The sequence below is a fragment of the Planococcus citri genome, chromosome 1 (genome assembly GCF_950023065.1).
Source record: "Planococcus citri chromosome 1, ihPlaCitr1.1, whole genome shotgun sequence".
In the NCBI taxonomy this organism is placed as follows: Eukaryota; Metazoa; Arthropoda; class Insecta; order Hemiptera; family Pseudococcidae; genus Planococcus; species Planococcus citri.
In genome coordinates this window covers 46,825,796-46,853,086 of record NC_088677.1, presented here as the reverse complement: position 1 = coordinate 46,853,086, position 27,291 = coordinate 46,825,796, and the positions used below count along the sequence as shown (strand labels likewise).

Here is a 27,291-nt window from a genome sequence, read left to right as displayed (position 1 = left end):
CGCCAAAACCAGATCAACGTTTAAGATCGCGAGCCGGATGCATGAGCGATCGATGGCGCCTACGGCCTACGATCAAACCCGCCTCCACCACCGTACACTCGTTGAAACTATATACCTCGTATATACTAATTTATCAAAACAAAAGAATCCGCAATCGCAAGATTCCGTTAATATGACGTCACAAGTTGATCGTTTGGAGTGATCCGCGACCGCCCAAATCCTTATCACATGGTATACACAGACACAGAGACAGAGACTAAGAGGAGAAGTGTGCGGGGTATATTACGTAAACATACGTACGTGAGATACCTGTAGTGTACTGTACACTGTACAATGTACACAACATGTACATACGATTGATCTTGAGAGATCGCGCGCCCGGTGCGGAACGCTACCAAAGGGTGGGAGACGCGTGATTTGGTCTTCGTCGTCGCGTCCAGGTCCAGCAGCCAGCCTCCTGAGCTAGCAGCCAGCACAATGCGACTTTACATTCATTTAGCGAGTCGCTCCATTAAGTTAGCGATGTTTAAAACCTCTCGCCGCTGAGGTCATTTCTTTAGTCGTCTCAACGCCGCAAACAGTCTGCAATCGCGTGTTAGTCGGTTAAGGTTGTGCGCTGCCGAAACCGAGAGAACACTGTTTGTCGAGTGATAAGAATCAGCTGTGTTGTGTGCAACGCAAGTTCTATTTTTTGTCGAGTTAACGTCGTCGTACGATTTAAGAATACAACTCTTTTGCATTATCATTAACGCTTATTTTCATATCTTGATAATTTTTTTTTTCATCATAATTCTCGCGTTCTCATCGTACGTAAGTTGTGTTTTGGTTTGGTTTTTATTTTGGGAGAGATCGATTCGCCTAAAATTTCTCGATAGTAACGTACATTGTCGCTATTTTTTCGTAGTATGGAACGCGAAAGTGAACGCGGTATTTCGGAAAATATCATTATTACTATTCCATCAGTCGGCGATAACGTCAATTCGTACCGGTTACAGGTAACTATTATACAATTTCTTTCATCATAACCATATTTTTTCTTCATCGCAACCAACAATTTTTCTCTTCGCAACGTAATTTTCTTCCTACATGTGACAACACACATACAGTCATGCAGTCGTCAGAGTCGATCTCGTTTTACGTATCTTATATGGCACGTTGTACACGGAGCACAATGCAATTCTCGTTAATTTATTACATTATAGTATCATTTTTACACTTCCATTGCACCCTCACCCCACTCAACTCGATATTATATTCTTAATAACTATCGCCCATAAATGCGGAAGTGAACAGCTTCTTCGGTATAGTAAGTTTCACCAGTCCAAAAACAATCCGTTCGACGTTATCATCTCGTAAAACAGAGCTGATATGTTAATTACCTAGTTATACGACTATGCATTTAGTAAATCCGTCGTAAAAGCCATAAGGTGCCCCGTTTGTCGTGATAATAACGACGACTTGATTATTAAATTACTCAAGTAGGTTCATAAAAAATTTGAAGAAAAAATTAACGCATTTCATCTAGAGACTATGTACGACGAGTAAGTATTCTTCATTATACACTACAGTAAAACTGGTTCGATAAATGTAAATCGATGACAATGAATAGTAGCAACAGAGAGACACAAGTACGAAAGCAAAAAATAAAACGCAAACTTTTCTGTAACTCGTTGAAATTCGACTGTAACACTCAGTAAATTCTTAGGGTTATCCATAAGCTATGCCTAGTATTGTGGATCAGGGCAGTTGAGCACACTTAAAAGTTTGTCACCAGTACCAACAGATATTCAGATATTTTTTGTATTTATGCAGAGGAGGCAATAATCCTTGTGACGCATACAGCTATTCGCCATCACAAGTCGTGTTGTTGTTTACAGTACCTACATTGCAGGATTTTATCAATCGAATAGGAAATTTGACCTTAGGTAGCGCAATATGGGCTTAATTTTTCACAGTAACTAGATAGTAAACCTAGATACCAACAGACCTACGCATCGTTTGGTTTTGTACCAAGTAAAGGTGATCGATGAAGGTAAATTATTCTAAACGTGGACGAGAGAAGTGCTTCTAAAAGTGTCTGCTTGAATTTAATAATTATATTTATGTAGATCTGTCAAAATGCGGCAGGATTTCGATAATTAATCTTATAGAGGCTTTTTCAGCGGCTTTGAAGAATTAGACTGAGAATAAAAACTATAGGTTTTAATCGTGATGTACCAAATGATGTGCAATCGTACATATCGATATAAATGTAGATAATCGTAATGTGATTTTACATCAAAATGTCTCAAGTATCGTGATCGTCGAATGCGATGTACACTCGTACTTATTGCTTACACAGTACACACCCATGATATTCGTGATACTAAACTACTAGGTAAATAAAATTTCAATGTCTTAAATCAGATGATCATTGGCCGATCTGAAAGTAAACAAATGGATTGGGTAACAACCAAATAAGCTAACTAGTCAACTTCCATCTACCATCTTCATGAAGTTTCCGAAATTTCAGTTTGTTTCCTAGAGCTACAATTTTGAAATATTGCTACAAGTTGAGCTGTGGAGTAGCCAGAATTTTTCCAACGGGAGGGCAAAACAAGATTTTTAGTAACCTATGAAAAAGCCGAAAATTTAAGATAATTTTCAAATAATCCTTCACATCTCGCTATCATTTTATAACTTAATGGCCGAAATCAAAGTGGAAAAAATTAATTATTTAAAAAGCATACCTACAAATTTCCATCCTCAAGGAAAAAATCATTCCCTGCCTTGGTTACTCTTTTGAAGTTGAAGATGAATTTAAGGTTCCTTTTGGATTGAGATAAACAAATTTGGTAAGTATTTCAAAACGTACCTTATCGTCTATAAACTAGCACAACTAAACAGGTCGTTCATTACTATAGGGATAATACGATTTTGAAATTTGCGTGAATGCAGCTTAGCTAAGCAGGTAGGTATAGGTAACCTGAAGTACTTCAAATCCAATTATTTTGTTAAAATTTTTGAGTTACAAACAATAATGAAATGAAAATCACGAAAAAAATAATGTAAAAGTTAATGTAAAGGGTGACGTACTGGCATAATGCGAGGTTTTCGAAAAAATAGTTCAATCAAGTTTGGACTTTCAATTTCAGCTAGCAATACTTATCTCAAAATCAACGCTTTCTTGAAAAAGACTAATCGCGTAATCGCACACCATAGGTGAAAAAATTCAAGTATGCTTCACAAAATGCAAGTATTAATTTTGTACCTCCTAATTTTTTTGCGGGGTTTTGATCTTTTTTTCAATTAATATATTTGAAGAGTGATATTCCAAAACTCGCTTTGTCCATTTTCACAACTTTTCAGGAGAGAGGAAAAACAGTTTCTCTTTAAACGGGTAAATTGGCTTTTTAGGCGAGTTTAGCACTTTATTTGGGTGGATTTATGATGTAGGAGTGTAGGTATACATTTCATCCACTAAATACTGCTGAAAAAAATTTCAATAAAAATGGACAAAGCGCGTTTTGAAACATTATTTTTTTTTAAATTTTTAGTGAATTGGCTATTTAGGTGAGTTTAATACCTCATTTTGGTAGGTTGATGATGTAGGAATGTGAGTTAATACTTCATCTACCAGGTACCACTGAAAACCCAACTTTGATAAAAATGGACAAAGCGAGTTTTGGAATATCACTCTTCATTTTTGTGACACAAAACTATTAAAAAAATCAACATTTTTCATCACAAACAAAGTTGAACACGCTAATTTTATGTTGATCAATTTTCACTCAGAATTCAGAATAAGTTGTAAAAATAGCTGAAATAACTTTGATTCCATAAAATAAAATTGAGAAAATGAGAAAATAGTGAGGTGGAATTCTACACAGGCTGAATTTTTTCTTAAATTAGGATTTCATCTTCCCAATGCGCATAATTTCAAAAATTCACTCAAAATATGAAAACATCCATACCTTTACCCTACTCGCATACAAATTCAAAAAAAAAAGTGTAAAAATTTCAAGAAGTTCAAGCATGTGATGATCTGAATTTACGATTTTTAGATTTTTTAGGCAGATTTCTATACAGTTTCTCTAGTTTAAACAAACGAATTAACTTTAAAATACGATATACTTATTAAACCTCAATGAAACATTATCTCGCACATCCATAACAATCGATACGAAAATTTTAAAAATGCCAATTTGATTCGTTGAATAATTTTAATTAAGCCCATTCGTGAATGAGACTATATGCTATAAACTTTTCAATTCAAGCATTTACATAATTTAATAAAAATTGGGCCGCATAATCACTATTTCAGTACGAAATTGACCCTAGGATCAAGTAAGCGTAGTTTAAGAATTCCTTTACGTACAATCACGTATTTTAAAAAAAGGTCACTTTTTAAACGTGCTTGTGACGTAATCTGCAGCAATAGCTCGCTACCGTCAATAAGTATTGATACTTTTGAGCAGGTAGTACCTATAGTGGATATTTTTTTTTTGGGCCAAGTGGTTAATAGTGCACATGTCAGGAAGGTGTGAAAAAGAGGAGAGATCAGGTTCTAAATCTGACTTCATTTTTTTTCGCATTTTAGTACAGCTGAAAATAATATTTTTCGGTTCTTAAAAATGGAAAATGAAACTTTTTCCCGCGCATTTTTCAAAAACACATTATTAAAAATGTAAGTGGTTTTTCAGAATTACAAATTTCAAAAAAATGTAAAGTGAGGTTTCACTACGAAAAAAAAAATTAGGAGTAAATGTTCAAAAAGTTGATAAAAACTGAAACACTGAAATAAAGCTAAAATGAAGGATAAAACAAGTTAATGGCCCGCTTAAAGAGCAAATTTTCTAGTCAACACCAGGGAGGAGACCAAGAGGTACATAATATAACTAACCTCATACAAAAACATGGTCACTTGGTCACATAAGTATAGCTGGAAATTCGCCATATTTTCGTTTCGAAACAATCGTTCACAGGTTTTCAAACCTAAGTAGATTTTTAAGAATGAACCACTATTGAAAGAAAAATTTAGGGCAATGTTAGCATTGAATTTTTACTAATTTCACTGGTCGACTGACCTGGTACAGAAAAAAATCATGCAAATCATCTCTTTCTTCTGCCCAAATACGCACCTAAATACCAGTACGAAAATAACCGTTCGGGCGGCGTAACAATACTATTGGTACTGAGATAATGAATACCAGCATAGCGTGTTCAATGTTCATACATATGATATGTAATGCACCAGGGTCACTAACCCAACCACGATCAGCTAATTCCCCAGCAGACTTGATTAATAATGAAACACATTTCACTCACATCTCTCTCATTCGCATCGTGCTACAAATAGACGTCGGCTCGCAGTTCGTATCTTCGAGTACAAGCACTTTGTTCCAAAAGCCCCCAAGCGTGATTTGCGATAGAGTATAAAAGAAAAATTCGCGAAAATTCGATAAGCTTTGATTTGCGATATCGGCGAGGACGACGCGACGTAGGTATACTATACTCGTCGCGTCGTATTCTCGTACGTATTCTTCAGCTCGTCAACTCGTTTCCTTATTTAGAAATTCGAAACTACGAGTAACCCTGTTACGTAGGGAAATATCAAACGGCGTATCTTTGAGATGATCTCATCTCACACACACTGCACCGGCACTGAAGACCGGTATTTGCGGTGATGGCTTTATGGTAAAAAATTTTTTCATTCAAATAAATCCTAACAAATGCTGCTTTTATTGCAAAATATACATATATCAGAGGCAGTATAGGCAGGCAGGTATAACATGAGTACGCAAATCATACGCCTCAAGTCGTGATTCATAAGCGAAACTTGTTTACTCGTAGAATGCACCGAAGCGACGACAAGAAATAGCCAACATCTACATCAAATTTCGGATATAATTCACCTGATCGTCGTCAGTAGAGGTATAAGTATGTAGTTTTTACGATCATTTTTTTGCTGTAATATATGTACCTACACGTCTAGCTATATGGACACTTACCTACTGTACGTACGATAGATTTACACCGAAAAAGGCCCGGAAAAAGTATTACCTATATTGATTTTAGTGTTCGACTGTTCGGTAATTCATTTGTAATACGCGATTCGATAAAACTAAAACATTCGTCAAACATGTACATATGTGCGGTATACGTAGACGTACACTGTACGTATGTCTATGTACATGGGTGTTTAGAGGTACCTATACGAATAATGAAAAAATGATGTAATTTACTTTCCAAACGGCCGAAACCCATCTCACCGCCATCACCGCCGCCTCTCAAGACTTGACTGTCCTATAAAAGTGTGTGCTGTACCTGTCAACTTGGTCACGTCGTCAAAATCACACTTCGTTTCAACTCACAATTAGTAGAATTTTACATTTCTATCGCCTTGAACCATAAGAGATACGCGAGGTAAAAAATTGTTGTCCAGAGACACGCCATCTTCTTTGCTCTTTCATCCCATTTGCCCTAGTCACATTTCTTCAACAGAGAAAAAAGTGTTAGGTACATGCCAAACATTGCATGTTGGTTTTTTATCAATCGTTGGTCGATTCGATTATCATGCTAGATCTTGTTGATGTCGTGAAATCAAAGTCGTAAGTTTAATGTTCTACAAGCTAAATATCACGGAAACGAAATGAAAAATTCGTTTCGAAATATCGCACAGAGGTATTGGGCAAAAGTGATGGTCCATCATTCTGAAGAAATTTTCAAAATTAGGCGAATCTATACAAAAGCGATGATATCGTCGAATATTGGGATATTTTTCCAAAAAAAAAAAGAAATCTGAAACTTGATTAAGTACATATGTACGTATGTACTTGTTCAGCTCATGGATCTTCAAATCGAAAAATTATTAATGAAAAGTTAACAAATGCTGAGTAAATTCAATTGGATTTTTTTTTTGAATTTAGATCCAACAACAATCATTTATCAACAAATCTATTTCACTTACCAAATTAAATACAAAATGAAAAGAAAAAAATGAAACGTTCAAATTTTTCATCTCAACAGATATCAAAAAATATTACAATATGTAGTGTACCCATTATTACTACAAGATATCTACTTACTTCTAAAGTTTTTTTTAGGGCATATTTCAATTTCTTCCTACTTTACTGTTTTCCCCTCGTTTTCATACTCATTGTTCACGAATACGTAAAATTAAAAATAAAGACAGCAATTTTCATTTTCTACAAAAGTTTTTTTTCCATGTTTTTGCTTTCAATTGTTTTTTGTTTAAAATTCTACGAAAAACATTTAAAAGTTTTCACTTTTAAAAAAAATCTTCAAAAGAAAACGATCCAATTTTCTCAATATCTTCAAAAATAGTGCCCCCCCTTAAAAAATGTTCAACAACATTCCTTTTCTTCAACTCTAAGGTCAATTTTCCCAAGTTTCAGAAGGGCAAGGAGGCCTTCCCCATTTCTCACTCGATTCGGCTCTGATTCTCAACTGTAACTTAAAACAATAAAGTTGATTAGACCACATAGGAAATAAGAAACACTGACCCCAAAACAATCATAACACCATTCAAAAATGTTGAATACCTATTGAACTTGATTTGAAAATTTAAAACTTTACTCAGTCAGATTGGAAAACCTCGCAGAAATCCCATCAGTTTTTAATCACCGGTCGTCTTGGAATGTGTGTACGTGGGGAGGGCGCCATTCGGTACTAAGCTAATTACAGATCATCAAATTTGATGTAGTAAGATGTGACGTAAGTGTAAACTGGAGCGAAGACGAGACAAGAAAAGTACCTAAAAGAAAAGGTATGTAGTGTGAAGAAAATTCTCACCAGAATTACTTTTCCAGCGTACTTTTTTCCGAAGTTACGAGGAGCAAAGGTCAAGCAACATAATGTGTAGCTGAATTATCATCCCAAGTATCACTAAATTAAGAGCAGAGTTTTTTCGAATCACCTATCTGTGATCGCTCGTGGGAATTTGCAGCAATTCCACCAAACACCAATTACTCGACCAAAAACATCCATAACTTGTAAAACCTTTCTTTCGCGATGGAATTTGCGAGCAGAAAGTGAACGGATGTTCGCAATGAATTGTTAGTTTCGATCGAATTAATTTCAATACAACCATTTACAACGTCTCCATACAAACGGTACACACTACACAGTGTATATACTGTATATAATACGAATACTTACACATCGTCATCATTCTCAATACTAAATAAAACTAATAATAATGTTATCAAATGTTAAAAACCTTGGCTTAAAACTAATTCGTATCGGTTGTGTAGAACGATGTGAAAAAGCAATTATATTTTTATAATGAATCCATATTCGATACTTCTAATAGTACAGCACCAGTTGAGCAAGAGCATGCAGCCTCAGCGACAGAGAGAAAAACGAGACTATTATACGCTTCGATAAGAAAGCACTTATACATCAAATCCGATTACCATCTGTGTACATGACCTTATCACCTTTTTTTCTGCCATTCCGGCTGAAATTTAAACGGCTGCACGATGGTTGCCTACGACTATGAAAAGCTAGTAAAGCCGATATCCAATTTCTTGTAACCTTAAAACTAAATCTATTAAAATGCTTCTAAGGTTATCCTTCTCGTACAGAAGACTTCCCAACACCCGCTATAATTATATCAGGTTAAACGATAACAAAGAAAAACATCAATTACTCGTTAAAATCACTCGAACACGAAAATTTATAACCTGCGTTGCTGACCTAGTTTGCAAACAGAGCCGCCGCCGCGTCTCTCGAGTATAAGGTAAAACAGAATTTACAAGTTCGCTTATACACAGTTATACCGAATAGGTAAAGGTAGGTCCAGGTACCCACTACACGTATGTCTTATGTGTCTATGTATACCCATAATATGCCTACCAAGTACCAACAGGCTACTTCATCTATCCTTTAATGAATTTACAATTCCATCATCTAGCGTACGGTGGATCGATTAGAAGAAAAAAAAACAACATTAATTCGATTTCATCATTATGTATTTTCGCTGTTCATCAAGTCGTCTCTGGGATCTAGCAACCTTGAATCGCTAATTGTATTCAACACATTCATTGTGTTCACGGGTCAACAACTAGTGTTTTAGATTATACAGTGCGGTGTATGCAGGGCGCGCGCCAACGAGATAACTATACGTGCACTTGTATGAAATTCCAATTCTTAAATGGTGTTTTTTTTCTCGTTCTTCTTCATTTTTCTTTTCTTTTTTTTTACCTCTATACGCACATGCGAGTACGTACTTATAATGTCCAAGTACTAACTTCACGTACAATACGATGAGGTAGGTCTACGTAAGTCGAGGCTCGGGCTTTCGCATATGTGTACGTTTGGACGGACACGCCACCATGTCGTGGCCGTTATGCCTGCAACCAACCGAGATGTACGTATTTCGTTACATTTATTCGCAAAATTTCACAAAGTAGTTAACCTCATTTGATGAGCATCGCGTAATTTAACGCTGAGGAGTAGCAGCGATGAAAACATATGTACCTATATCAGCCAAGCGCGCAGATGGATCAGGCAGTAAACATTACGTACATACATAATACGTATTCCTAAGTCTACTCTGACCAAGACTGCAGAGAGCACTTTTTGCATTTTCACCCTCGAGGCCTCGGTTCTACGCTATCGCCTCCTCTTTTTCGGCTAATATGCTGTAAGTATGCTATTTTAAACGACACTCGGTACTTGGTCAATGGAAGCCGCGTACATAAATTTACATACCAGACGCGACCTTCGAATATGAGAAAAAGATGTACGAAAACCACCACCATGCAACATATTCGATCTGCAGTAAGTACGGAGACAAAAAAATAAGAAAAAGAAAGGTGCTGCTCAGTCATCAGTGGTTCGACTGAAACTTGATCTTACATCGCGGAGCAGAATTCGTTAACTGCATTGTAAGTCTATTAGGTGGCACTTTTTTAGTCCACGATGGCGCATTTCTGTAGCAAATACAAAAACAGAAGTTCTTCTCTTGCCTGTCCGCAATCCGATCCGATCCGATTTTTCTCGTTCTAAGGTTGCCGCGCACCGTCCCGCTTTGAATCCGCAAATGCAATAAGACGTGACTAAAACCGCGCTCTGTGTCCTTCCTGATTGAGAATTCATAAACCGTGAGATGCGATATCTTCATTATAAATCATCATCGCCATCGATGCGTCTCGACCTATCGCTAATTCCGAGACTAAGTAATTATAAAAAAAGAATACCCAACTTTTTCTACGATACGAAAAATTGTTACAGCCAGCCCAGTGAACGTTACATACGCGAACGTGGTTCTCTGGCATCTACGTCTCCTCTCTCTGGTTACCTTTCTGCAATATTTGTATTATAACCATAAGTGCAATTTGGTATGTTTTGAGGGTGATTCAGGAGTTTTTCACAACTCTTAGTCAATGATACACAGAAATTGGAAAATCAGCATCTCGTCCCCATTCTTTGATCGTAATCTCATTCTTGATCCAATCGCTGAAACAGGTAGTCTACTTTAGAGCAATTTAAATCTGATTACCTATTTTTTCTCTCTTTACACGGCCACCATAAACGTGGACGCACGTAGCCATCATCATATGAGTATGTTTCAATCATTAATCGTTTTACAGTTGACAGATCATTCATTATAAATACGACCAATGCAACGACCTTTAAATAAGCTTATGACATTTAGCGAGATTTTTTGATTGTAAACAAAAACACGATTTTACCTAAATTCTTTTTTAAAAAAGGTCATACACAATAAAGCGAGGTAAAATGCGCCATCGTCTTTGGCGCTGAAAAAAAGAAATTAAGTTCGTATCGTAATTCGAGGGATTCAATGAGCGGGGCGAAAGCGGCAGTGGCGATCGCAATGGTACGAGTATTTTGATAGTAGTTACGAGTAGGTAACTAGTAACTACAATCACGATAGTCAAGCTATACACGGTTCTTTCAACCAGTTTTCATCATAATTTCGCATCGAAGTCGTCGTCATGGTTGTCGCAGAGTGCTGAGCCACCATCGTGGTCGTATTCGCTTGATTTCAGTACATTCTGATAATATTGCATTGCCCCCCCCCCTCCGAACTAACATTCGTCCTCTTGCCCATTGATGATCTTCAACGATGAACGTACACACGATTTTACCTACACTCAATTATGTTCGCAGTAAAGGTTACGTATACCTAGATATGTACCGAAAAAGAAAGATTATACGCGTATACGTGTCATAATAGGTGTTTTTTTTACTACGTTAATGAGCACGCGTATATAAAATAAGTAATATTACAATTACAGCAAGAAATTAACGAAACGCATAAACCTTTACACACACACACAAAAACGCACTGTACGATTCCACAGTCAAATTCATACGTACTACTAAGTTAATACCTTATATTACGTATACGTGATCACTTATACGAGAATCTGCATCATCGTGTTATCGTGTATGTGATTCTCCTATGTACTACTTTTGCACTTATCGTACATGAACAAAAAGCACTAAATCTGGACAAAACATTATCAATGACTATCTTCGTCCGACAACACACGATTTTCATAATAATCCAACAAAAAAGGTCACTCTCGAAGACATTATTTATAAAGGTAGGTATTGTAATTCCTTCGATAATGGGTAAATGCGAAGAGAAAAAATGCACGGGCCAAGGAAACGATAACGATAATCTCGTAATTATTGGAACTTCTTAAAACAAATTTTCATCGCAATCAATTTACCTACTCGTCGATCTTTACGACTACCTACGAATAAATTACTCGTTCGAGCCAGTCAACAGCCGTGTTTTGTAGCATAGGTATGGTAGGTAAAGGTATCTCACATAAACGAAAAATTATTAATCGTTTTTTCTTTGAAACACGAACATTTGCAAAGTTCGAGCTCAAGTTCGACGAATTAAGAACAACAAAGTACATAACCAAAAATGCAATAAAAACCGCACACATATCCACGACGATGATCGATCTTTTTTTTTCTAGAAAACGTTTAACCAGGCACTGCCCTGGCTAGAAAAATCCGTGTTATTATTCCCTTTTTTTATAAAAAGTGCCTAATAAGTCAAGTTTATAACGCCCACCGTCCACCTCATGAACATGGTATTAGTAAATGAAAAATTTTGGTAATAACGCTATATGGTTGTTTGGAGATACTCGTAGTCAAGAAAATATGCTCTATGCAGTTTTCAAGTTCATAAGTTGCACGGTTGAGGAATGTTGCCAACTTGAAATTTTTACCAAAAAAAAAAAAAAAAAAAAAATCAGAATTACTTATCTGACAAGGGAACCCTCCCACATGATAATCTCCAATTTGAATGAAACTTGGACTGGTGGAAAGAGGACCTCAAAAAAACCCCATCCCCCAATTTTCAGCTGCTGAAGTTGATTTTTCGATTTTTGACGAGCGTTTGAAGCGTTGTGTACACAGGTAAAGTTGTTCTGTAAATTCGAAAAATGTCCGTTTCTCCCCACCGCATGAACTTCAGCAGCTGAAATTTTGGTCAAAAGGTCTATGCTTGATACCTAATTGACTAATACTACCGCCGGCCGGATCTGGAATTATCATCAGAAATCGAACTTTTTGCCCAATTGCTGGTTTTTAAATGCCATTGAAAAATTTGAAAAATCAGTCAATTAAGCTCTTCTAATGAACTTCAAGGGCTCAAATTTTGGTCCAACAGTCTCTGCCGAATACCAAATCGACTCATGCCATCATTGGCCGGATCCGGCCACCCGTTCAGGAAACAAGATTTTTTACTGTTTTTTTCCATGTTATGAATGAATTCAAAAAATGACCGTTTCTCCCCACCACATGAACTTCAGCAGCTGAAATTTTGGCCAAAGGGTCTCTGCTTGATACCTAATCGATAAGTACTACCGTCGGTCAAATCTGGAATTATCATCAGAAATCGAATTTTTTGACACATAACATGAGAAAAAGTATAAAAAATACACAAAACGCCAAAAATAGAAAAATCAACTTCAGCAGCTGAAAATTTAGGGATGGGGTTTTTTTGAGGTCCTCTTTCCACCTGTCCAAGTTTCATTCAAATGGGAGATTATCATGTGGGAGGGTTCCCTTGTGAGTATACAACGTAAAATCCATACAGGAAAAATCACAACTGATGCAGATATGAGATCGAAAAAAATCCGGAAATTTAATAGATAAGAAATTATTCTATTTTAATTTCATGAATTCCATCATCGTTGGAAAAATTGAAACAAATGATTCATCCAGGGTATTTATGCACATTGCACAGACTGAACCCGAATTTTACAAGATTCCAGATGTAAATTAACATCGACATCGATAAGAAATCTCTTGGTACAAGCTGAATATTGAATTGTATCATCTCAGACGTTTCAACTAAGTACATAATTACATCACAAATGAACAAAAATTTTGCTTAAAAGAGCAAGGAAAACACATTTAAAAACCCCACCCACTTCCTGACATTTTTCACAATTACGTAATAATGTTGAGAAAATTATGGCAAACATTAACACGTGATTGGTCTTTCCTTCCAACTGTTATTTAAATACTCGTAATTAGACTAGAAACACGGATGAAAAAAATTCTGGTACTGGGCCAATAATACGAGTAGGTATATCGACTTCTCGTTGAGCTTTTTTTCAATGAAAAATTTCGACGACCTTGGACTCAGTAAAACAAAATTCCAAAACGTAAACAAAATACGCGAATTACTCGTTGAGTGAAAGAAATTCGCTGGTTGACGTGTTAATGGGGCATATTTCGATGATAATTCTGACACCTGTCAAGTCGTAGACGATATCCTTGAATGAAAGCGCGGCGCTTCTTCGTTACCTATCTCGGCAGGTACTATCTTAATAGGTAAATATGCGAAGGATAAATCGCTTAATTTTCGCTCGCTTTGTATACATATCCATCTTAACCGCAATTTATTTCGAATATAGTATCAATTATGAAAAGAAAAAAAAGTACAATGTTGATAAGTTTTGAAAAAATTTGATACACGTCTTCAATCTGTACATCGTGATGTACTTATCTTTCTGAACTCTTGTTGCATAGTTTCACTAATTCGAGCGTTCTTCGGGTGTTTTATTCATCATGAGCACATGGTCTTCTTTCTATTCATCATCGTCTCGTATAAAAAGAGATAGGCTATAATTAATTGAACAGCGTGCTTCATTTTTTTTTACACAACGCAGCTCCTGTGGACTATGGCACATTTAATGTTTATAAAAAGTGGCGATGAACTTGTCTTTCGCTTTCTTCATCGGAGACTTAGGTTTGGGTAGAGCTGAACAGTTACAGGGAGGATGTCCGAATAATTGCTACTTTATTCTCTGGCCTGCCTTGATATTCTCATATTATACAAATAAATATAAGTATGTATCTACATATTCAATGATCGCTTGTCGAGACATCGTAGCCTATTTTTGCAGTTATTTTTTTCGGTTTATACGAAGGTTATAAACACACACACTCACACAGCAGTGTCTGGCATGTCTTACACTTCGGTCGAAAGAGGTACTCGTATTTCGCGTCAAACGATCCAATAGCCGTTCTTTTGCTTCAAGATACCAAACCAATGGTTTTCTATTCCAACAATCGTGTACATATGTAGGTACATACTATTGCTACTGGAACTATTAAGGCAGGTAAATCCGGCATGGCGATTCATTATCGCCCATCGAGTAGTTTTCAAAGTCGCTGCAGCTTTTTCTAAACCGACATCTCATTCGAGTTTTTTCAACTTCCAGCGCGTGAACACAGACGAATAAGTAAGTAAATGAGAAAAAAAATCAAATAAAATGTGCAACGCCTTTATGAACTTAACAAGCACCGTTCGTTGTCGCCAGTTCACGAGGAGGAGTTCGCTCAAACAACATTGTACTTATAGGTATGCGAATACACGAAAAACGCTTCTGGGGACGCGATAATTTGCATATAATATAACGTTAATTTTATAATATTTTCAAACAAATTAAAATTGTTCTCCAACACCGCAAAAGGCAATCTAACACACGGGCCATTCTTTACGTCATCAAAACGACGTCGCGTCGCGTCGAGTAGATGTACGAGTACAAGTACATGATACCGAGCTCGTGTAATCAACCATCAGCCTCCTCGACAGTGTACCATTTTTTTTCCTTCTCAATTTCGTTTATCAGCGTCGAAATCTTAATATGCATAATCATCTCTCTTTAAAAGTGACGTATTTATTAGCTCTTAATATCAGAAGACGTCGCGCTGCGGCACGTTGTATACATACAAGCGTCGCGTCGAGCCGAGCCGCCAGTATACTCGTATTATTAAGACGAACAGAAAAGAAACGTGAACTTTACTTTGTTATTACTTAATTCGATTTTGCGATGACTTTATTAACGTGTGAACTCCTTTATTGCTACCATATTCGATGATTGTTTGACGTGTGAACGTAGTATACCTACTTACAATACATACTTATATGTAAACGCTGAGAAGGTGATTTTGTCTAATGCCATGCTAATGCTATTTCAAACGTGCGTTGCATGTTTATTTATTTTTCTGAGAGAACTGTAGCAATGAGCTTGAATGATGCAATACTGTATCGAATGTAGATCACAACAGAAAATCATGAATCATATTCATTGATTAATACAGGAGGAAGTGGAAGAGCACATTACACAAATAATGACCATTTTTTTCAACGTTCTTTCGACAAGTAACGGAAACTTTTTCAGAAGAGATCAACATTTTGAAAATTTACATTTCTAATATACGAGTAGAATTTTCACAGATTAAATTTGAAATTTCGATAACTCAAGAGAATCAATTCAAAAAATTGATCAACAGTCAAAATCAGTTGAAAATGAGAGAAAAATGTTGATCACTGATCAGTTGAAATTAAAGAAATTGTCGTGAATATTAAAATTTTCAAAAATACAAAAAATGCACGAAATATCATACACATTGTTATCGCAAAAAAAATTATAAAATGGACCAAAAATACATAATACATATTAAAATTCATAAAATATGACTATACCCAGTACCCAACATTTTGTAAAATCATCTTAAAAATTGCTCAAAATACCATAAAAATTTTAGTTTATACAAGAAAAGAAAAATCTATAAAAATTTATAAAATGTCGTTCGATGTTGTGTAAAATTTGCAAAAAATTGAAGGAAAAAAATCGCTGAAAATAATTGTTTTAAATGCAAAAAATATCATTGAATTGGCCAAAAAAGCAGCGCTCAAATTTACGAAAAAAAATTTGAAAACTGTGGACGTTAAAATTACGTGCGTAAAAATTGCTGAAATTGTTTGAAAATGGGTATTACAAAGAAAGCGTTGGCTATAAGTCATAGATGAAGTTTTCGAGGTATTTACTGCAAAAATAGGTACGCAATCATTATGAATTTTTCAAATTCAAGAATTTCAATTTGTAAGAAAAACATACGTCAATTCGTCACCTCGAATTCACCATTCACCTGCTATCATCATCTCTGGTAGTTAATTACAATTTACAGCTCATTTGGAAGTGGTTCTGATGAATCAGTGAAAAGTCAACTCTTTTGAAGATATAGTAAATATCGGATCGAAAATGGTCGATTCGTGACCGGAAGGAGAGGGCGGATGACGGTGGAGGGAGGGACTGGAGTTTATAAACCGAATTTAAATTTTGTATCTCAATACCTGGCTATATTAGTGACGCGACCAGCGATACCATACCATAAGTCGGAAAACTTTTTTTTGAGATAATCGCGTTTTCATGGAAAAAGTCAGAAAATATCAAAAAAAAAATTTTTGTCGATTCATATACTATGAAGCCTATACTTTGGAATGGGTGTACCCACCGATCTCAAACACGTCGTTTTAGTGGTGAAAAACCGGTTTTACAAAAGTGCTTTTCATAAAAAAATGTCAAAAAAAAAAAAATATTATGATGTAAAACCATTAAAAGATGAAGAAAATCAAAAAAAAAAAAATACTGTTCACTGGTTTTTAAAAATGTTACAAAAATAATCCAAACTTTCAAAAACGTTTTTCTCAGAATTTTGGTTTTAGAATTTCAAAAACACAACCTGACAAATTTAATATAATCTTACGTAGGGTGTAATAATCTTGTAATTATAAACACCAAAAAAAAAAAAAAAAAAAAAAAAAAAAAAAAATACGCAACTTTGAAATTTTGCAAATTTGTCAGATTTTAATATTTTGAAAATCTGTTTGCACCATTGAAAAGAGGAAGAAAAACACTACCAGAAACCACAATAAAACGAAAAAAATTTATGCCGACATATGGTATGGTATCGCTGGTCGCGTCACAATTTATAAGAAAAAAAATTATCAGTTGTGTACTACGTAGTGAGCATGTCATGTTATTTTCAAAAATTCGCCCAATATCGAAAAATAAACTTTGGGAGTTGAAAATTTGTTTTCAAGGCGTCACTACTAAATCGAATCATCGAGATACTCCATTTATACAATAGTACGAGTATACTATGCTCGTACCAGTTAACTGAGCTGAAAATTTTCCTACGTACCTTACCTACCTACCTAACGATAGTAAAAAAAATTCCAAATCATAAACATCCTCATGCTTCTAAAAAGACGACCTTTATTTAAAAACTATCATAATCCAAACCGTAGGAAACATTTTAACGAGATTAAAAACAAGAATCTACATTAATTTAACAAATTGTAGACTAAAATTGCAATGAATTTTTTCTGCACACTTCAGACGATTTAACAACCAAGATACGTATGTATAGAAATAGATAATCAACCCATATAATCGTCTAGTCAACCACGGAACAGTCAGCGACAATCTTCTCAAAACACATTACTACACAACCGAGTCAATGAAAACACGAGTATTTCCAACCCACCTATAGTGTATTTTCGCAAAGAACAAAAAATTAAACTCCGTAAACACGGGTTAAAGACCGCAATCGTCAACTCGAGAGCCACGAAGTGATCTACCACAGAACGAATTCCAACTCTAAACTCTAAATTATCTTCTACGAGTAATACGTATCAGAACTACATATCAGACTCTCGTAGCCGAATCATTCTTAAAAACAATGAAGTCTAATCCAGACCGTGTCTTTTTAACACTTCGATCGGGTTCAAAGGTCTCCATCGTATCTGAATGGAGCGAAAATTTCACAATGCAATTCTCCGAAATTGCCATCAATTGACTCGTAATCGTAACATATTTAAATTTCTCTTCTATAAACCTCAATTACGTACACCAATCACGCAACGTATGTACCTATAAATGGTAAACCAAAGACATGCAGAAATTGGATCTGTAGGTTTTGTAGATACGAGTAGTTATCTGAGTATTTGAACCTTTCCTTTAAGAAATGAACCTAAGAATATCAATGCATTACGAATGAGAACATCGGATGATGCCTTTGCCTTTATTTTTTTAAAGTGATTACTCAAGGAGATAGCCGAGATGCGAATAAATTCGGTCTTTGAAGATTGTTTTCGATCACAATCTAATGTCTCAGTATCTCAACACTTTAGCAACATGTCAAATTTTACATATTTCATCTTTTTTTTTGAGTTTATTTTTGAAAGAGACGGCGCTATGTTTCGATATGTGCACTTTTTCACGAGCATACAATATATGCATTTTTTTTTTCTAAATTCCGTTGCTTTCGCATCGTTGGATAGCAGCGCATTAATTAACAAGGCCACGGTGAAGGATACCACGTACACCCACAGATTTTCAAACGGCGCGGCGTGAATTTCGACACTACCATCCTGCGCTGTACTAGGCCAACGCCACTACGTATTCGTATGTTCTTAGCCATCGGCACATCGGCTACTGAGACACAAGGGAGAGTACACGATGGAAGAGTAAGGTAGAGATCGCCCGAGGCAGCAAATATTTCAAAACGTACTTTTAGGTGGATCGTCAGTAATGTATAGTCCAGACGCAAACTGTAATATTTTCGGTATAAACTGCATTTCGCGATAGAAGCGTGAAACTACCTTACGATGCAAAGAGACCACAAAACAAAATTTTCAAGCACGGCACGCATTCGACAAACCCCAATTTTGCTTGGTTCTCCTAGAAAGGTTCTTGGACTGTTTTCAAGATTTAAATTTTGATTAAAAGTTATTGAATTCGCGGCTTCTTCAATCAAGATTCAACTCATTGAAAAAAATCGTATAAAATCATGAAAATCCTCACAACAGAACTTGTCCAAAAAACACACCGAATTATTCATCCATAAACAGTTAAACGCGATGTAATTGAACAGTTGAAACCAGAGAGAAAGAGAACAAAAGATCTCCGTGATCAGCATAGGCAATCGTGTATTTCAACAGATCAGCGCTTCTTCAACGACTCTTTACCTTCGTATTTGGTTAATTCGTTACGCTATCATCGTTCGACACCGTGTTACGCATCCTTCATCATAAGCGAATCTCGACTGATCGATCAATGGATCAATCAATCACAACAGCAACTCGTGCGTACAACATCGAGCAGACATGCCGAATTGTGGCATTGAAATACAGGAGAGCGCCCGGCCATCTCCTTAGCATATTCACCTAGGTACATATCTGTTTCCTTACATTACCGACCGGTATAGTAGGCCTACAGGTACATATATTAGACAAGCATGGGTAGTTAGGTAGGTACCTTACCTACCGATTAATTCTTATCAATCAAACGTTAAAATGGCAAGTATTACGTATTCGTTGGGCTACAAAAATTATCGTTATAAATAAAACGAATACCGACGTAAACACGTGTATCGTAAAATTAGTGGGTGTCTTTTCATGCATTCAAGAACGGACACAAAAATAACAATACAAATTATAATCATTATACCCTATTGTATTCAAAAATCTCATCCGAAGCCAAAACTTACGTGAGCCATCGCTACCTACGCGTCAAGTATTCGCGGATATTCGCCAATTTTAGAGTCACACCAGCAGTAAGTTTCGGTCATCGTCTGTCGTGTAACTGATAGGAAAACAAACTTCGAGACAAATTTTCTCGTAAAAAGGATCGCATTTTCCCTTGACCCAAAGCCGAATATGCTGCGACATTGCAATTGTGACGCACGGAAGTACACCACAGCATTGACATACCGCACTTCAATAGCACGCTATATTAATTCGCCTCTCTGTATAATCCGGTTCACGTCGTACCGCATCGGCGTTCCGCTCAAATGAATTTCACTCCTCAGACACAAACCATCAATTAAAAGTACAGCAGGAGAAAAACACGCTTTAATAAAACACACACAAGCTCGGCAAATATAGTCAAGAAACCCGCCGAAAACGCCCCTATAATTCTCGAGCGAAATTTTTACACTAGCGAATATTTATTTTCGTTTACTAAATCACCAAATCACCGATTACATTATGCACACATAACAATATACGAAACGCGGAAGATAGGTCTGTGACGATTTCATATACAAGTATGAATGTTTATAAGTATCGCAAATTTAATTAGTTATTTCATACGGTGATTTCACTCCTTTACATATACAACTTCCTACATATATGTACGTTTATATAATTCTTTTTTCACCACCTTTGAATTAGCATACAAACGGCTACGCGTGATCGATATTAAAATATCGATCAACAAAATTTCATCATCCGACGAATCTGAGGTATATGTTCGATGTAATAACTATACCTATACGTAAAAATTGATTAACAAAAAGGCAACTCACCACAACTGAATCTTGGTTTATGCCAAGTTTTCATTTTTTTTCTCGCCAATTCTATCGCTTTATTTCGAGAAGCTGTTTGTTTACTATGCATACGACTGATCGCCGGAAATGGCGGAAATAAATAATACCGAAATTTTAAAACAAAAACATACGTGTGGTTTGATATTCGATTAATGAAAGAAATTTTCCCACATATTTTATGAATTTGATCACCATACTTACCTACCTATTTTTGTTATTTTTTTAAAAAAATTTCGTCTTAATACAAAAAATTAAAACGCATTAAAACTCTTTTAAATATTCATTTGAGAAGAAGGAATCGAAAATCCTTCGCATTATTGGGGAACACGAACGACGATTCCGGCAAAAATTTCGTACATTTCACTCTTTGTAAACGTATCGTTTTTGAGGCGAACTGGTTAGGCAATTTAAATAACATGGCAGGAATTTCGCGATAACGAAACACGCTGATGTTCAAAATAGAATTATCAAACCTTACAACGTACCCAGAACTACAATATCTACATACTTACTTACTTACTTCAAAATCACAATAATATTATTATAATAAATTTTTAAAAATTTGAATCGACGAATAATTTTTAAAAACGCGTCTATGTAATATGTAGTTGAAGAAAATAGGAAGGGAAATAAAAACAAGTAAACATTTCCCAGGTAAGCTTTAGAATACTAACTCCTCCGATACTGAATAATAATGCAAATCCAAACACTGTAGTCTAGATAAACTTTTCATTAATTACGTCTAGACTCTTGATAGTCCATCTGAACTGCTATTTTGGTAACTAGGGGCGATTTTTTTCATATTCATTCTATTACTCCTTACGAGTCAAGGATATGCAATGATTTCATTTCAAGTGCATGTAGAACTGCGTCGATATTCCTCGAAGGAGAAAGAAAGAATATACCTTATAATGTTGTGTTTAACTTAGATCACTCAACTTTTAGAAAATCTCTCCACCGCAGCATCTCATAATTTTCTATTTTTTGTTTCAGAGCAATTACGAAAGTAATTTGGATAGCAACAGTAACACTGCTCTTATGCCATGGATTATACCACGACCAACGTTAGTAAAACCAGAAAGCATGAATGAAATTACGGTAGAAAATCTCTTGAAACATGGAACGATATATCCGTCAAATTTAATTATAGCACTACCATCACCAACGAATGAAAAAACAAATTCATCTTCATCGTCGACTACATCCAGCAAATCTAGCTCAAAAGTACGTTATTAATTTACTAATAATTAGCTACATGAAAATGCCTTCAATTAAATTTTTTTTTGAAAAATAAGATATCAATAAAACCCAATTGTTTTCGTTGGGCATGAAAAATATCCACATTTGGTAACATTTTTTATACGGTACTGTTCACAGCTTTACACCAAAAAATTTTACCAAATGAACACAGAAAAAATGTTTGCAATTTATAATCCCTATTGTTTATACTTTTGAACCAAAGGCTAAGCAAGGGTTGAATTTCACTCCATGAAATCCATGTTTTGATTTTATTTGGGCACTTGAACTGAAACATTACCATTACGAGATTTCAATTTGGATATCCCTACAAAACAAAGTTACCAAATGAAAATATTTTTCATATCTAATCTTTTGCTGTAAACACTATGCTATGAAAACGTCTTAAAATGTATTTGATACGATTTTACGATTTTAATTCATCACAGAGTGCCAATTCAAACACACTGCTGCTGACGGCAGCCAATTTAGCAGCATTCAAATTCGATAACGTTACTCCACATCACGAATATGTTACTTCGAATGGAAAAAATTACGATACCGAGTCTCTAGCATCATCGACACATTTTACATTAGTCAATGGAATGGAAAGAAAAATTCCGAAGCATATGAAACCGGTGGAGTGTTGCTGTGAAAGACATCAACTATCCATATTGATTACAACCACGACGTTGGTTTTCAGCTTTACAATTTTTCTATGCATTTATTTCGTGCAAGGTAAAAAGGATCAGATAGAAGTAGCTAGTAGCTACCAATAAGTATCAAGTTGGTAATAGTTTTAGTAACTGATGATTTTTCGTTTCTTTTTTCGCAGCTAAAGCGCAAGATGATCACGTCAGATGGTCATAGTTGATAGATATGAGTTCACTGAACAGCGCAAATCTCAAAGAAACATAATGACTGTGATATAAATTTAAGGATTACTTTTAAATACATATTTATTTTTATACTGTACGTACTATTTTAAAATTTTACTGTGTAATATTACCAATAAATCGATAATTTCTCTTTTACTATTTTGCTAGCGGTATTTTAGAGAAATAAATTTGCTTATTGGTGTCATTATTCATTTGGACAGGGATCTTTTTCAAAAATTATGGATTTTGAGATAAATTAAATTTCACCACAGACATACCATCATTAAAAGTAAAAGGTCAAATGTAAAACGATTTGACTGACTAATTTGAACAATAAAGTAAATAAAACTCAACTTATTCTTTTCCGCAACAGTAAAAACTCACACGGAATGAGAACTTACGATTGAAGAGATGGAAAATAAACCTTCAAGCTAGAAAAATGACCTTTTGATTCAATTACACTACGTTTCATTTTTGATTAAAGGAAGAATAACAACGAGGGAACAATAACATTCTCCCAAAAAAAAAATTCTAAAAAAATTTTAGTTCAATGTATTCAAATTTTTCGAAAAATGTTTTCCAGACATTTTGATATTTTGAAATGAAAACACCAATTTACGTACAATAATTTTCTTATAGTCCGGCATATGACAATAGGAGTAATTGCACCCCCCCCCCGGCCGATCCTCCGGGACATCTTTTTTCTTAAAAAAGGGGATACCCTGCACCCTAAGGAACATTTTAAAGCAAACTTGCCCCCAAAAAAGCTGGCCTTGCCTTACTTACAAAATGGCGGCCATTTTGATTGACAGGTCATGAGGTCAGCCAAAATCACAGATTTCGCGTTTCAACATAGGACTTGCACGACATTTTTCAAACTTTACAAAGGTAGATCGAAAGATCATGCAAAAATTTATCACCTGTCAAAATTTGAAGTGCCAAAGTGCGTTTTTTGATTTTTGGTGAATTTTTGATAATCGAATTTAGGCCAAAAATGAGGGGAAAAAATCAAAATTTTACCAAATTGACCAAGAAAGCTGAAATTTGGGATATACCCTATTTTCGACATGCCAAATCGATTGGAAACGGTTTCAACCCGTTTTGAGCAGTTTTGGAGACTCCAGCAGATTTTTGAAACTCGAAATCCCCACAAAATTGCATCAAATGGGAGTTGTAAAGCTGAAATTTATTCTAAAAACTAATTCCAATACGCTACGAAGTACTGCAGGTAAAGAAGGAGTATCGATAAAGCCATTTTTGGCACCAGACAGTTATCGACTGAACCATTCTTAAAATGTAGTAATGAATGCCCCAAATACGAATCCGTGGTTAGTTAACCCAAAATGACCATTTTCTGGGCTCCAGGGGTCCCCAAAGTTGCGAAAAAAAAATAATTTTTGGAACCACCGAGTATTTTTCAAAAACTTTTTCAACGTAAAATATCCGTTCGAACCCGTTAAACATTATACGAAGCAATTTTTCCATTTTCGACCCTCGGGTGCAGAAATTGGGGGTTTTTAATTTTTCAAAAATTTTGGAACCACCATTTTGAACCTACCCCTTTGAACCCCGTTAAAAATCTTTTTACAGTTCATTAGTATCTGAAAGACCTCCATCCTACCAAATTTTGAGCTCAATAAAATTTTCGCTGGTACTCAAAAATCCAAATTTCCAATTTTTGGGAACCCCTGGATAGCTGAAAACCTGCGATTTGCGCCAAACGTAACGTTTTGAGGAATATATTCAATTACCTAGGTGAAAAAGTTTAATTAAGCTCCCTGTATATTCGTAATTTTGAACCCTTTTTTTAGAGCCCCCCACTTTGGGCACCTCTGAAAACGGCGATTATGCATATTTTTTCAAATAAATTGAAGAATTTACATTTGGAACACACTAGCAAGAGCTCGATAATTTTTCACTCGATTTTATCAGTAAATTTCAAAATTGAGCTTTTTTGGGCCAAATTCTGAGATTTTACTCTTCGAAAAAATGTTAAAATCACGTTTTCATGATTTCAACGAAGTAAAATCTCAGAATTTGGTCCAAAAAAGCTCCATTTTGAAAGTTACTGGTAAAATCGAGTGAAAAATTATCGATCTGGTTTTAAATGGTTTTGAAGCTTCCAGCTACTTTTAGGAAATTTCAATTTTCCAAAAAAATGCCATATAACCTTTCAAAAAGTCGCTGAAGGCTCCAAAACAACTTGAAATCCACCAGCAGTCAACTTCGTAGCTTATTGAAATTAGTTTGCAGAATGAATTTCAACTCTCCATCTCAGTTTGATGAAATTTTGGGGAAACTTCAAGTTTCAAAAATCTACTGGAGGCTCCAGTAATTTTCAAAAAAGTCGCTGGAGGCTCTAAAATGACTTGAACCCACCTGAAGTCGTCTTCAGAGGGTGTTAAAATTGAAGTGTAGAGTAAATTTCAGCTTTCCATCTCCATTTGAGGAAATTTTGTCAAAATTTGAAGTTTCAAACATCTGCTGGAGGCTTCAGGAATTTTCAAAAAGTCGTTGGAGGCTCCAAAACGACTTGAAATTCACCTACAGTACTTCGTAGCGTATTGAAATTAGTTTTTAGAATAAATTTCAGCTTTACAACTCCTATTTGATGCAATTTTGTGGGAATTTCGAATTTCAAAAATCTGCTGGAGGCTCCAGAACTGCTCAAAACGGGTTGAAACAGTTTCCAATCGATTTGGCATGTCGAAAATAGGGTATATCCCAAATTTCAGCTTGGTCAATTTGGTAAAATTTTGATTTTTTCCTTCATTTTTGGCCTAAATTCGATTTTCAAAAATTCACCAAAAATCGAAAAACGCACTTTAGCACTTCAAATTTTGACAGGTGATAAATTTATGCATGATCTTTCGATCTACCTTTGTTTGGCTGACCTGTCAATCAAAATGGCCGCCATTTTGTAAGTAAGGCCAACTTTTTTTTGGGCAAGTTTGCTTTAAAATGATCCTTAGGGTGCAGGGTATGCCCCTTTAAGAAAAAAGGTGTCCCGGAGGATCAGCGGGGGGGGGGGGTGCAATTACTCATATTGCCATATGCCGGACTATTAGGCGTATTTAATTTTCTACTGAAAAAGTAATTTTTCTCAATTTTGTATTTTTGAGGTATTTTGTTTTCTTTCATTTTTTTAGTGCGCTTTTTCATTTTAGGCACTATTACGAAGTGTTTCATTCGAATCAAAAAAATAATAAGCGTTGGTGGTACGACCAAGATTACAATTTCACAATTTGAAAAAAAAACGAAGTTTGAGATTTTAAAACAATAAAAACACATTTCAAATTTTTCTAAAAAATTTAAATACCGATAATATACAGTATTAGTGTTTCAATCATTCAAAAAAAAAAAAAAAATTGAATATCGGATAATTTTCTCCTGAATGGTTATAAAAGTTTCAATAATTTTTTGTGTAAGTATGAAGTAATTACCAGCCCTAATACATACCTACCATCTACTTAATCGCAAAAAAAAACCGAATAATCGAGTTTGATAGATGATTCTACGATATTTCGTTCAGGGGTAAAATAAAGAATCAAGTATTGCGTGATCAATGAATAAAATACAACACATCATGCTCAATACATTCAAGACCACGTGCAGTGTTTGGATGCAACTCAGCTGCACATACCATTAAATGACGTATCGTAGATGCTAAATAGGTTGTACTTGTTTCGAAATCAAATACTGAATAAGAAAGTAAAAATAATCTTTACCTCGATATCTAGCAACGTTTGAGTCCATTTGTAATTTGGTAAATCACAACCGTTACCCGAATTAGGTTTCAGTTTACCCTTTTCTTTCGGATCATCATCCTCATCATCATCGTTTTTGGAATCAGATGATTTTTCTTCACCTATTTCATTTTCAGGAACACCGTTCACGTCTTCGCTTTGTTTATTCTACGAGTGAAAATAGCATTATTATTAGAATATATAAATTACAAAAGTAAAATGAAATAAGATAGAGAAAAGGAACACTACTACCTTCAATTCTTTTTCTAATTTTTCAGCTTCTTCATCGGTGATTTCCCGAACAGTGGCTTGTTCGGGTTGACTTTCGGCCTGTTTTCGTAATTGCTCTTCTTTTTCTCTTTGTAATCTCAATTTTTCTTTTCTCTTTCGTTCAGCTTCTTCGGCTGCTATTTTCTTCTTTTTCCTTTCCTCCCCAGCAATACTTTCGTACTTGCGAAAAGCTTTCAATAGTAACTGAAAGATCGTAATATCATAATGATTGTAAGTATAGAATTAGAAACATGACCTGCGTCTGACGCAACCCAAGACAACAGATCCAACAACGTGGCTCAATTGAATATTACCTTTTCAGCGGCTCCATCTTCGCCACCAACGTAGAAATCAGTTTTTCTAGCTAAGAATCCGAAAATAGTATCGAGCAACTAAAACAGAACAACATCACATATGGATTTATAAACTAGGTAGCTCAGATCTTCAAGAAATAAATCGAAATACAAATGGAA

The 27,291-nt window shown here is 35.4% G+C and overlaps 2 protein-coding genes across 2 annotated transcripts in view; one reads left to right on the top strand and one right to left on the bottom strand.

Annotated features, from left to right (window-relative positions):
- Positions 1 to 27,291, bottom strand: part of nudC (nuclear distribution C, dynein complex regulator) — a 69,095-nt gene that overhangs the window by 41,359 nt on the left and 445 nt on the right. Inside the window, exons 2-4 of the mRNA XM_065345518.1 lie at positions 27,133 to 27,210; positions 26,801 to 27,022; positions 26,531 to 26,716 (exon numbers count right to left, since the gene is read on the bottom strand). Coding sequence (XP_065201590.1) covers positions 26,531 to 26,716; positions 26,801 to 27,022; positions 27,133 to 27,210 — 486 coding nt within the window. The remainder of the gene's footprint in view (positions 1 to 26,530; positions 26,717 to 26,800; positions 27,023 to 27,132; positions 27,211 to 27,291) is intronic.
- Positions 438 to 22,958, top strand: LOC135832340 (uncharacterized). The gene is made up of 4 exons (XM_065345524.1): positions 438 to 995; positions 21,682 to 21,912; positions 22,374 to 22,662; positions 22,760 to 22,958. The coding sequence occupies exons 1-4, from the start codon at positions 906 to 908 to the stop codon at positions 22,792 to 22,794; spliced, it is 645 nt and encodes a 214-aa protein (XP_065201596.1). The 5' UTR covers positions 438 to 905; the 3' UTR covers positions 22,795 to 22,958.

Coding starts and splice junctions, on each gene's coding strand:
- LOC135832340 (XM_065345524.1), top strand. CDS start 906: ATGGAACGCGAAAGTGAACGCGGTATTTCGGAAAATATCATTATTACT. Junction 996..21,681: donor TCAATTCGTACCGGTTACAG/GTAACTATTATA, acceptor TTTTTGTTTCAG/AGCAATTACGAAAGTAATTT. Junction 22,663..22,759: donor ATGCATTTATTTCGTGCAAG/GTAAAAAGGATC, acceptor CTTTTTTCGCAG/CTAAAGCGCAAGATGATCAC.